The 13,281-nt window shown below is 43.1% G+C and overlaps 1 protein-coding gene and 1 non-coding gene across 11 annotated transcripts in view; both read left to right on the forward strand.

The window, feature by feature from the left end:
* Positions 1-13,281, forward strand: part of ASH1L (ASH1 like histone lysine methyltransferase) — a 224,159-nt gene that overhangs the window by 199,491 nt on the left and 11,387 nt on the right. For all 10 annotated transcript variants that reach the window (XM_063655579.1, XM_063655645.1, XM_063655399.1 and 7 more), the window contains 7 exons: positions 1,541-1,705; positions 1,880-1,974; positions 5,302-5,459; positions 7,073-7,225; positions 10,315-10,369; positions 10,452-10,584; positions 12,021-12,269. In XM_063655579.1, the coding sequence (XP_063511649.1) occupies positions 1,541-1,705; positions 1,880-1,974; positions 5,302-5,459; positions 7,073-7,225; positions 10,315-10,369; positions 10,452-10,584; positions 12,021-12,269 (1,008 nt within the window). The remainder of the gene's footprint in view (positions 1-1,540; positions 1,706-1,879; positions 1,975-5,301; positions 5,460-7,072; positions 7,226-10,314; positions 10,370-10,451; positions 10,585-12,020; positions 12,270-13,281) is intronic.
* Positions 470-576, forward strand: LOC129023050 (U6 spliceosomal RNA). The gene has a single exon (XR_008496651.1). It is a non-coding gene; the product is annotated as a U6 spliceosomal RNA (small nuclear RNA).

Genomic DNA, 13,281 nt, shown 5'->3' on the forward strand with positions numbered 1-13,281 from the left:
GGAAGAAAAGAAGTACATGGGAGCCTGGGCACAGTAGTGCATACCTACCTACAGTCCCAGATACTCAAGAGGCTGAGGCAGGAGGATCACTTGAGCCCAGGAGTTCAAGGCCAACCTGGGCCACAGAACGGGACCACTTCTCTAAAATGTTTAAAATTTTTTGTTATTAAGACAGGATCTCGTTCTGTGGCCCACACTAGAATGCAGTGATGTGATCATGGCTCACTGCAGCCTTAGTCTCCTGGGCTTAAGCAATCTTCCCACCATACCCTTCTGAGTAGCTGGGACCACAGGCGTGTACCACTGTGCCTCACTAATGTTTTTTTTAATTTTTTGTAGAGGTGGGGTCTCCCTCTTTTGTCAGGGCTGGTCACAGACTCCTGGACTCAAGCGATCCTCCCACCTCAGCCTCCCACAGTGCTGGGATTACAGACCTGAGCCACCATGCCCAGCCAGATTTTTTAATTAAGTGCTTGCTTTGACAGCATATATACTAAAATTGGAATGATACAGAGAAGATTAGCATGGCCCCTATGCAAGGATGACAAACAGATTACTAAAGCATTTCATGTTTGTTTGTTTTTTTAATTAATTTTTTTTTGAGGCAGAGTCTGGCTCTGTTGCCCAGGCTAGAATGCAGTGGCGTGATCTCGGCTTGCTGCAAGCTCCACCTCCCAGGTTCACGCCATTCTCCTGCCTCAGCCTACCGAGTAGCTGGGACTACAGGCGCCTGTCACCACGCCCAGCTAATTTTTTGTATTTTTTTTAGTAGAGACAGGGTTTCACCATGTTAGCCAGGATGGTCTTGATCTCCTGACCTTGTGATCTGCCCGCCTTGGCCTCCCAAAGTGCTGGGATTACAGGCATGAGCCACCACGCCTGGCCTTTTTAAAATTTTTTTTTAAAGAAGTATATAGGAGAGGACAGTTTTTCACTCTGTACTCCACCTGTCTGAGATACATAGTGCCCAATTTCTTTGAAGAAAGAGATTGCCCTGTCATTTTTGGTCTCCACTCAGTTAACTTTTCTGGGGGAGAAGTTTTCCTAAAATTTAATCCATCATTTCTATTCCAGTGGAAACCCATTTCTATTTATACTCTCAATCAGTTGTTTTCCCCTATATGCAAATTCCTTGATTTATACTTAATGTGTGTCCAAATGCTCAGGAATCCTCTTTAAGCTAGTAAATGAGACTGCAAGCTAAAAAAAAATTATTCTCAGCTGGTCACAGTGGCTCACACCTGTAATCCCAGCACTTTGGGAGGCCAAGGTGGGAGAGTTGCTTGAGCCCTGGAGTTCGAGACCAGCCTGGTCAACATGGTGAAACCCTGTCTCTACACAAAATACAAAAATTAGCCTGGCATAGTGGCACGCACCTATAATGTCAGCTACTGGGGAGGCTGAGATAGGAGGATCAGTTGAGCCCAGGAGGTTGAGACTGCAGTGAGCCATGATCATACTACTGTACTTCAGCCTGAGTGACAGGAAAGACCCTGCCTCAAAAAAATAAAAATAAAAAAATTATTCTCTCCCTTCAAAGCAACTTTGTAAGTGTGGCTTTGAGAAATGTCGAGGAATCATCGGAGGCAAGAGTCAGCGTGTGAATGGACTCACCAGCAGCAAAAACAGCCAGCCCATGGCCACACACAAAAAATCTGGACGGTCAAAAGAGAAGAGAAAGTCTAAGCACAAGCTGAAGAAAAGGGTGAATAATTATCTAATGACTTTCCCCAAAAGCTGTTCATGAGATGCTTAGAGGCAATTGCTGGAATAAGGGAATTACCAGAGGGTGGCATCTTAAGAGTGGTTTTAATATTCTTGGAGATTATTTCTGACTGATATTTTTTTAAATCTCTAATCTGATCCATCTCTTTTTCAGAGAGGCCATCTCTCTGAGGAACCCAGTGAAAATATCAACACCCCAACTAGATTGACCCCCCAATTACAGATGAAGCCAATGTCCAATCGTGAAAGGTAAAAAGGAAATATCCTTATCCATGTTCTTTTTAAGTTACATGATTGCTTATCTGTGTAAAAAATTATGAAACTTTTATATTGTTGATCCACTTTCTTTTGTCTTAAGCCGAAGGGTTCGGGGATCTGTGAACTTGGTTGGAGGAAATACAATGTTGTTTTTTTTTTTTTTGAGACGGAGTCTCACTGTGTTGCCCAGGCTGGAGTGCAGTGGAGCAAATCGCAGCTCACTGTAAGCTCCAACTCCAGGTTCACGCCATTCTCCTGCCTAAGGCTCCAGAGTAGCTGGGACTACAGGCAGCCGCCACCATGCCTGGCTAATTTTTTTTTGTATTTTTTTAGTAGAGATGGGGTTTCACTCTGTTAGCCAGTATGGTCTCAATCTCCTGACCTTGTGATCCACCCACCTCGGCCTCCCAAAGTGCTGGGATTTCAGGCATGAGCCACCACACCTGGCCAAGGAAATACATTTTTATCTTACCTAATTTCCTTTTTTTTTTTTTTTTTTAATCTTACCCTTTGTGTGTGTGTGTGTGTGTGTGTGTGTATAGCTGGGATCTTACTCTGTCACCCAGGCTGGAATACAGAGGCCTGGCTCACTGCAATCATGGTTTACTGCAGCCTCCAACTCCTGGGCTTAAGTGATCCCCCTGCGTCATCCTCCCAAGTAGCTGGGGCTGCAGGCACGTGCCACCACACCTGGCTAATTTTTTTTTTTTTTTTTAATTTTTTGTAGAGACAAGGTCTCACTATGTTGCCCAGGTTGGTCCTAAACTCCTGGGCTCAAGCTATCCTCCTGCCCCGACCTCCCAAGGCATTGGGATTACAGATATGAGCCAGAACACCAGACCATCTTATGTTCCCTAATTTCTAAATGAAATAACATTTTCACATATCCCTGTAGACCCATCTACTCAGGAGGCTGAGGCAGGAAAATTACTTGAGCCCAGGAATTCAAGACCATCTTGGGCAACTTGGAAAGACCTTGCTTTTTTTTTTTTTTTTTTTTTTTTTTTTGAGATGAAGTCTCACTCTGTCACCCAGGCTGCAGTGCAATGGCATGATCTCGGCTCACTGCACCGTCCAACTCCCGGGTTCAAGTGATTCTCCTGCCTCAGGCTCCTGAGTAGCTGAGATTACAGGTGCACTCCACCACACCCAGCTAATTTTTGTACTTTTAGTAGAGATGGGGTTTCACCATATTGGCCAGGCTGGCCTCGAACTCCTGACTTCAGGTGATCCACCCGTCTTGGCCTCCCAAAGTACTAGGATTACAGGCGTGAGCCACCATACCCAGCCCAAAATTTTTAAATAATTAAAAAACATTTTTTTTTCTTTTGAGACGGAGTCTCGCTGTGTCGCCCAGGTTGGAGTGCAGTGGCGCGATCTCGGCTCACTGCAAGCGCCGCCTCCTGGGTTCACACCATTCTCCTGCCTCAGCCTCCCGAGTAGCTGGGACTACAGGTGCATGCCACCACGCCTGGCTAATTTTTTGTATTTTTTAGTAGAGACGGGGTTTCACCATGTTAGCCAGGATGGTCTCGATCTCCTGACCTTGTGATCCACCTGCCTCGGCCTCCCAAAGTGCTGGGATTACAGGCGTGAGCCACCGCACCCGGCCAATAATTTACATTTTTTGAAGTAATTTAAAAATAATTGTTCAGAGAATGGTTCCACAGGCTTCATCAGACTGTCAAAGGAGTCCGTAGTAGAGAAAAAATTAAGAATACCTGCTTTGGCAGGGTGCAGTGGCTCACACCTGTAATCCTACCACTTTGGGAGGCTAAGGCAGGCGGATCACCTGAGGTCGGGAGTTTGAGGCCAGCCTGACCAACATGGAGAAACCCTGTCTCTACTAAAAATACAAAATTAGCCAGGCATGGTGGTGCATGCCTGTAATCTCAGCTACTCAGGAGGCTGAGGCAGGAGAATTGCTTGAACCCAGGAGGTGGAGGTTGCGGTGAACCGAGATCGTGCCATCGCACTCTAGCCTGGGCAACAAGAGCAAAACTCCATCTTAAAAAACAAACAAACAAACAAAAAAACAGAATACCTGCTTTGTTGACATATTAACAGAGCAATAGAAAGGATCTTTAATGGTGATTTCTGCTGTTCCCTGTATTCAGATAAGAATTGTCCCTTTCAGAAGCGAACAAGTGAGTATGTCCTATTTGTTGAAAGTTTATCCTTATTTATAACCATTGTGTAATTTTAGCCCCTTTCATTCTATTTCCCTTTGAGTTGTAGAAATTTTAAATTTTGGAAAAACCAGTCCAGTGGTTCTCTACTTTGGCTGCCTATTAGCATGGGGAACTTTGAAAAACTCCCAAGGCCCAGGCCACACCCTAGACCACTTAAATCAGAATTTGCAGAGGTGGAACCCAGGTATCAGTAGTTTATAAAGTCTCCCAGGAGATTCCAATGTGCAGGAACTAGAAAATTAGTCTAATCTCCATTTAAGTGAGAAGTGAGACACATACCTTGAGATTTATCCAAGATCACATCTGTTTACATATGTCCTGTTGTGGAAATTGAATAATGGAATCAAAATTGTATAGCATCAGTCAAGATACACATTACTCATTTAAGTTTAGGGAACCAGGGCCAGGCATGGTGGCTCATGCCACCACTGTAATCCCAGCACTTTGGGAGGCCGAGGCGGGTGGATCACCTGATGTCAGGAGTTCAAGACCAGCCTGGCCAACATGGGGAAACCCCGTCTCTACTAAAAATACAAAAATTAGCTGGGCATGGTGGCAGTCGCCTATAACCCCAGCTACTCAGGAGGCTGAGAGAATCGCTTGAACCCGGGAAGCGGAGGTTGCAGTGAGCTGAGATCACACCACTGTACTCCAGTCTAGGCAACAGAGGGAGACTTCAACTCAAAAAAAAAGTAGTAAGTTTAGGGAACCATATGGTAGCACTGCACCTAACATAGTTTGCCCAGTGCGTATCCATCTTACGTGTCTTTGCCTTTATTTGCCAGTCCAGTTCTCCTTGTTATAGCTGATCCTAAGACCCTACTTCATCTTGACAACTATATTTAGAATTTGTACAAATAAATCTCTGCCTTCTGGTCAGGCTGTTTCACTTGCCAGCATTTTTGCAGCCTTTAATTGTTGTTTGCCAGATGTATGTAAATATTACGTGTTTTATGTAATGTAAAAAAATTCAAGATACAAAATTGAGTAATGCTTTGCCCATATAATTCTCTTTACAACAGCTCAATTTATGTATATCATGTAACGATGGCTTCCATAGAGTAGACATGTAATACATGCTTATTTAATTAATGAATAAAGGAAGATTTTTTTTCCTTCCTTGCAGGAACTTTGTATTAAAGCATCATGTATTCTTGGTCCGAAACTGGGAGAAGATTCGTCAAAAACAGGAGGAAGTAAAGCACACCAGTGATAATATTCACTCAGCATCATTATATACCCGTTGGAATGGGATCTGCCGAGATGATGGGAATATCAAGTCTGGTAAGGCATTTGAAACATTTCTTTCTTTTTTTTTGAGACAGAGTTTCACTCTTGTTGCCCAGACTGGAGTGCAATGGCACGATCTAGGCTCACTGCAACCTCTGCCTCCGGGTTCAAGCAATTATCCTGCCTCAGCCTCCCAAGTAGCTGGGATTGCAGGTGTCCGCCACCATGCCTGGCTAATTTTTGTATTTTTAGTAGAGAGGGGGTTTTGCCATGTTGGCCAGGCTGGTCTCGAACTCCTGACCTCAGGTGATTCGCCTGCCTTGGCCTCCCAAAGTACTGGGATTACAGGCGTAAGCCACCACACTCGGCCAAATTTCTATTAATTTATTTTAGTTGCTTTCCAGCAGATAACCTATTTAACAACTCCTTTTAGTATTGACCAAAAAAGTTATGGTCCAAATATGTACACATCAGTCAGTAATAACCTATCCATCCCAGTTCTTCAGCTTTCCTCTCTTTAGGGAATAGAAAGAAACCTCCTTCTACAGCCTTTCAAACATGACCTATAGTCTGAAATTGCCATTAGGTATCAGATAGATAGTGGGCCCTCTTTGTTACTTCCTACCTTGAAAATAACTTTCAGACAGAGTAAATAGTGATACCAAATCCACTGGGGAAATTGGGGTGGGGGATGGGTAATTATCAGTGGGTGGATGGGTCATTATCAGTTTGAAGACCTTTTTATCTCACATTCAGATTCAGCTGGGGACGGGTCATTTCTCACATTCAGATGCAGTGGGGGACGGGTCATTATCAGTTTGAAGACCTTTTTTTCTCACATTCAGATTAGCACTGTACTCACAAACCATCAGATTTCCTTTTTGTAACCTTAATGCATTAATAATATAACAGCACTCCTGAGTTCAGATATTATCCAGAAGAGACTGAAAGCAGAGGAACTAGCATGTCCAAGCATCCTTTCTAACTGAAAACAGTGTTCAAAAGATCAGCTCTTTTTTTATCCTTTCCTTCTTCCCCTCAAAAGGTAGAAGCAATTCTGTGTGATATGTGAGGGATATGCTGAATGCTAACTAGATAGATTTAAAAATTTGCCCAGAATCTTACATCCTGTCAATGATTTGATTGGCATAAATTCTTTGAACTTATATCCTAACTAGTTTACTTCTTCTAATAATAACAGATATCATTTACAGAGTGCTTACATGTCAGGCACTGAGCTAAACACATTAAAAGCATTATCTCATTTAACCTGCATTATTTCCTTATGAGGGAAGTACTACCATTGTTCCCATTTTATGTTAGAGAAGCTGACACACGGGTTAAATAACTTGCGAAGATCACACAGCTAATAAGCAGTGACGCCAGAATTTAGGTGCTGATAGATTCATTTTGAAGCCCAGACTTACAACTGCTATACTGTATTGCATTTGAGCACTAAGCTAAGGTCCCTCTTGCAACATTTTGTCTCCAGTAAATTCCAGTGTTTCCTGATTTTTCATTACAGAAGATAGAAAGAACTCTGTGCCCACTTACCTACCTAATCACTTCAGGGGAAAACAGAGCAAATGGCAGGAATCCATTGGGAAAGAGAAAGACATGTAGAGCTCCTTGTTTCCTGAAACTTAATTTTCACTTTATTCTTCCAGATGTCTTCATGACCCAGTTCTCTGCCCTGCAGACAGCTCGATCTGTTCGAACAAGACGGTTGGCAGCTGCAGAGGAAAATATTGAAGTGGCTCGGGCAGCCCGCCTAGCCCAGATCTTCAAAGAAATTTGTGATGGTATCATCTCTTATAAAGGTGACTATAACCACCTTCAAATTCGTTCTTTTTTTCTTTTTCTTTTTTTTTTAAATAAATAGAGATAGGGTCTTGCTGTATTGCCCAGGCTAGTCTCAGACTCCTGGGCTCAAGTGATCCTTCTGTCTGGGCCTCCCAAAGTGCTGGGATTACAGGTATAAGCTACTGCTCATGGGCATTTCTTTTCTTTTTCATTTCTTTTTCTGTCTCCTGATTATCTTTGATATTATAGTGGCTTTTTGCAGTTTTGTTAACCTAAAGGATATAAAGAGAAAAATGGGGACCAAACTGCCCTAAGATGTAAGATGTAAAGTTTTGAATTTTGAGGCACCTATTCCATTTACATTCCCAAAATAAATCACACTCTGCATTCTGTCTTTTTTTTTTTTTTTTTTTTTTTTTGAGATAGAGGTCTCGCTGTGTTGCCCAGGCTGGTCTTGAACTCCTGGCCTCAAGCGATCCTTCTGCCTCGACCTCCCAAAGTTCTGGGATTATAGGCATGAGCCACCGTGTCTGTCTTGCATTCTCAAGGAGGCTCATCTCACCGAACATGAAACTGCAGTAAGTATGTCTACCATGTCACTGCATTCTGAGCATGAAACACAGGCTCTTTTACTCTCTAGTGAAATTGCCAGAAATTAAGTATGGTAGCAAATGAGAAGTGGCCCCTCACCATAAATTCCATTTTCATAATACAGAGTAACTGTTACAGGAAAAATCAATTACAGAAAATATTCACAGTACAGTACTAAATTATTCAATATCTGGAATTTAATTGGATCCATACCCAACAGAGTAATAGTAATTTATTTATTTATTTTATTTTACTTTTTTTTTTTGAGACAAAGTCTCACTCTGTCGCTCAGGCTGGAGTGCAGTGGCATGATCTCGGCTCACTGCAACCTCCGCCTCCCGGGTTCCAGCGATTCTCCTGCCTCAGCCTTCTGAGTAGCTGGGACTACAGGCACACACCACCACACATGGCTAAGTTTTGTATTTTTTAGTAGAGACAGGGTTTCACCATATTGGCCAGGCTGGTCTTGAACTCCTGACCTCATGATCTACCCGCCTCAGCCTCCCAAAGTGATGGGATTACAGGCGTGAGCCACCATGCCCGGCATTTATTTTTATTGTTTTAGACAGGGTCTCAGTCTGTCGCCCAGGTTGGAGTTCAGTGGTACAATCTTGGCTCACCACATCCTCCGCCTCATGGGTTCAGATGATTCCCCCACCTCAGCCTCCTGAGTAGCTAGGACTCCAGGTGTGCGCCACCATGCCCAGCTAAATTTTGTATTTTTTGGTAGTGAGACAGGGTTTCAACATGTTAGCCAAGCCGTTTTCGAACTCCTGACCTCAAGTTCTCTGCCCACCTCAGCCTCCCAAAGTGCTGGGATTAGAAGCGTGAGCCACTGTGTCCCGCCAAACAATTTTTTTTTTTTTTTTTTTGAGACAGAGTCTCATTCTGTTGCTCAGGCTGGACTGCAGTGGCACAATCTCGGCTCATTGCAACTTCTGCCTCCCAGGTTCAAGCAATTCTCCTGCCTCAGCCTCCCAAGTAGCTGGGATTGCAGGCGTGTGCCACCACGCCCAGCTAATTTTTTTTGTGTGTGTGTTTTCAGTAGAGACAGGGTTTCACCATGTTGGCCAGGATGGTCTCAATCTCTTGACCTCATGATCTGCCCACCTCAGCCTCCCAAACTGCTGGGATTATAGGCGTGTACCACCACGCCCAGCCTTTTTTTTTTCTTTTTCTTTTTTTCTTTTTTTTTTTTTTTTTTTTTTTTTTAGGACGGAGTCCTGTTCTGTTGCCCAGGCTGGAGTGCAGTCGCGCGATCTCTGTTCACTGCAACCTCTGCCTCCCGGGTTCAAGTGACTCTCCTGCCTCAGCCTCCCGAGTAGCTGGGACTACAGGTGCATGCCACCACGCCCGGCTAATTTTTTTATTTCTAGTAGAGACGGAGTTTCCCCATGTTAGCCAGGATGGTCTTGATCTCCTGACCTCATGATCTGCCTGCCTTGACCTCTCAAAGTGCTGGGATTACAGGTGTGAGCCACCGCGTCCGTTCCCAGCCAAACAAATTACTATTAATTAAGGGCAGTTAATGAGAACTAGAAAGCACTTTTTGGATAAGATATTCTTTTTGCTATTATAAGATTTGTTGAGTAGTAATTTGCCCTAAGCAGATTACCCTCAATAAGTTCCCATCTCTCATTCTTCATAGGAAGTTCTTCTCATTACCCAACTAACATTGTGCTACCTTTCAAGCAGATACAACTATATCTTTCATATCCTAGACAATCTTAGAACTATCATTTGATCCCTGCCTTTACCTACATATCTGAAAAAATGGATTTTTCACAGGCCTTAAAAAGACTTGGATTTTTGGCCAGGCGCAGTGGCTCATGCCTGTAATCCCAGCACTTTGGGAGGCCGAGGCAGGTGAATCACTTGAGGGTCAGGAGTTCGAGACTATCCTGGCCAACATGATGAAACCCTGTCTCTATTAAAAATACAAAAATTGGCCGGGCGCGGTGGCTCACGCCTGTAATCCCAGCAGTTTGGGAGGCTGAGGCGGGCGGATCATGAGGTCAGGAGATCAAGACCAGCCTGGCTAACACGGTGAAACCTCGTCTCTACTAAAAATACAAAAAATTAGCCAGGCGCGGTAGCGGGTGCCTGTAGTCCCAGCTACTCGGGAGGCTGAGGCAGGAGAATGGCATGAACCTGGGAGGCGGAGCTTGCAGTGAGCCAAGATCACGCCACTGCACTCCAGCCTGGGTGACAGAGTGAAACTCTTGTCTCAAAGAAAAAAAAAAATTAGCTGGGCCTGGTGGTACATGCCTGTAGTCCCAGCTACTCGGGAGGCTGAGGCAGGAGAATCGCTTGAACCCAGGAGATGGAGGTTGCAGTGAGCCAAGATCATGCCATTGCACACCAGCCTGGGCGACAAGAGTGAGACTCTGTCTCAAAAAAAAGACTTGGATTTTTCTCTCACTTTTAATTTGAGGGATTCTACTCTTCCAGTTAGGAGATGCTTGCCTCCCTTGTATGGTGGAATCTTTCTACTAAACCTCACATTCTTTTGCAGATTCTTCCCGGCAAGCACTGGCAGCTCCACTTTTGAACCTTCCCCCAAAGAAAAAGTAGGTTCACATTTGTGGGAATCATCTGAGTTTTTAAAAAGTGCTAAGTGTGCCAGATTGACACCCTGGCTTTGTGTTCCAGGAATGCTGATTATTATGAGAAGATCTCTGATCCCCTAGATCTTATCACCATAGAGAAGCAGATCCTCACTGGTTACTATAAGACAGTGGAAGCTTTTGATGCTGACATGCTCAAAGTCTTTCGGAATGCTGAGGTATTTTTCACTGACTTCAAACAGATTTCACAAGTTTGTTCTGAAGAGAATTAGTCTAGAAGTTTAAGATTTTTACCCTCCTCTATCAGCCATATTTCTGGTTGGAAAAGACAGTCATTTTTGAGTATCCTTGGGGTATGTGTTACAGTATACTAAATATTATGGAAGGCTATCTATGAAGACATTGATACGACTAGAATGGAAGGTTAAATCATTCCCCCCCAAAAAAATAATTTTTGTAAAAAACTAATTTAGTATTAAACCTTTATGACTGCATTATATAAATATTTTAATACATTTAACTAATATCTGTAGTTGCTTTCCTCAAGAAAATAAGTACATGTGAAATATACAGAAATATGCGTAGGTAAATGTTTATATATGTAGGTATATATATATACACACTATATATGTACATACATATATAGTGTGTATATATATATATATATATATATTTTTTTTTTTATGAGACAGAGTCTTGCTCTGTCACCCAGGCTGGAGCACAATAGCGTGATCTCAACTCACTGCAACCTCCACCTCCCGGGTTCAAGCGATTCTCCTGCCTCAGCCTCCTGAGTAGCTGGGACTACAGGCGCCTGCCACCACGCCTGGCTAATTTTGTATTTTTAGTAGAGACAGGGTTTCACCATGTTGGCCAGGCTGGTCTTGAACTCCTGACCTCAGGTGATCTGCCCGCCTTGGCCTCCCAGAGTGTTGGGATTACAGGCGTGAGCCACAGCTTCTGGCCAGTAATATATCTTGAGGATGGAATTGAGGAGTATCACAGTGCTAGATTATGGAATAGCTGAAGCTCATTGGAGAGAAAGTGGCCTTGAACTGATTTAAAGGACAGGATGGACTATTGTATGGTGCATAGAAGAGAGGAAATTATTCAGTAATTTTGACATACCTTGGAGAGGTGTTTGGAAGACAAAAGAGCCTACTAGATAAAGGAATAATAGAAGTTGAAAGACAAAATGAGAGAGAAAAATAGACAAGCGGGAGAAGAATTAGAGCAATCTTGAATTGTAACATTCTTCCTTCTGAAACCCAGCTTCCACATAGATTCAACACCTGTAGGTCTGTCGCAGATATCCACAAGACAAAGGTGTATGTTGAACTTCTACAGTACCTTATGCTTGTGATATTAATTCATATTTCATGATCTCTGTGTATTTGATCTTGTGGACAAGAAGGCCCGTGACAGGAATTGAATGACAGATCAATTGAGCAAATGGAAAAATAACATGCAGATTCTAACTTGAATTCATTTTAGTTCAGTTTAAGTTGTTACCAGCTGTCTGGCCATATATTTGATACTATTGAAAATCTGTTAACCAAAATGGGAGGGTAAAGAAAGTCATGCTACTTCTTCAGGTAAATTGTTAAGCCAAATTGAGAGGACCAAACATGATTTCTTTATTTGCTTTCTTCAGAAGTACTATGGGCGTAAATCCCCAGTTGGGAGAGATGTTTGCCGTCTACGAAAGGCCTATTACAATGCCCGGCATGAGGCATCAGCCCAGATTGATGAGATTGTGGGAGAGACAGCAAGTGAGGCGGACAGCAGTGAGACCTCAGTCTCTGAAAAGGAGAATGGGCATGAGAAGGATGACGATGTTATTCGCTGTATCTGTGGCCTCTACAAGGATGAAGGTCTCATGATCCAGTGTGACAAGTGCATGGTGAGGGTCAGGAAATGAAGCAGAAGCTTGGTCCTGATGAACACCATGACCATATTCAAAGAAGAAGCCCATGCCTCTTTTGGATTGGCTTGAAAGACTGTTTATGAACTGTAACTTAGCCTTGGTTTCTGTTAGGTTTCTGTGTTTACCATATTGCCTTTCTCCTTTTATCTCTCTTTCACTTTATCCTTCCCTTCTTCTTTCCTTCTCTCCTCTCTTCTTGTTTTTTTGTTTTGTTTTGTTTATAAGATAGGATCTTGCTCTGTCGCCCACACTGGAGTGCAGTGGCACGATCTCAGCTCACTGCAACCTCTGCCTCCCAGGTTCAAGCAATCCTCCCACCTCAGCCTCTCAAGTAGCTGGGATTACAGGCGTGTGCCACCATGCCCGGCTAATTTTTTGTACTTTTTGTAGAGATGGGGTTTCACCATGTTGCCCAGGCTGGTCTTGAACTCCTGAGCTCAAGTGATCTGCCCATCTCAGTCTCCCAAAGTGTTGGGATTACAGGCGTGAGCCACCACGCCTGGCTCTTTCCTTCTTTCTGCCCACTTTCCACTGTACACTTCTCACATAATCTGGATCAAGGAAAATGACAGTATTTTATATAGTGCTTTGCCTTTGGAATCATTAGTGATAGTATACTCTATTAGTTGAATCCTCTGATAGAGTGAAATATGTTAATACATGTAGGGCTCCTGATGAAGAAGTCAGAGCCTGGATTTGAGCCCTAGTGTCCCCACTAATATATGTGAACGCATAACTTTATGTGTAAAGTGGCTGTAAGTAACGCATAGGATTGTTGGGAGGCTAAAGTTAGACAGGAGTAAATAAAACCATTTTGTAGCTGTAAAGCCTTTCAGAATAGCCGTAGCATTTACTTAAATTACTTAGTAATAGTTTAGTAGTCTATTCATTTGTTTTCCTATTCTCTGTCCATCTCCCCATTTTATTTGCCCAGATCTGTAGATTATGAGTCAATCGGTATACTTTTGCTTAGAAAAGTCATTATTCT

This window comes from Pongo pygmaeus, chromosome 1, assembly GCF_028885625.2.
Source record: "Pongo pygmaeus isolate AG05252 chromosome 1, NHGRI_mPonPyg2-v2.0_pri, whole genome shotgun sequence".
NCBI lineage: Eukaryota > Metazoa > Chordata > Mammalia > Primates > Hominidae > Pongo > Pongo pygmaeus.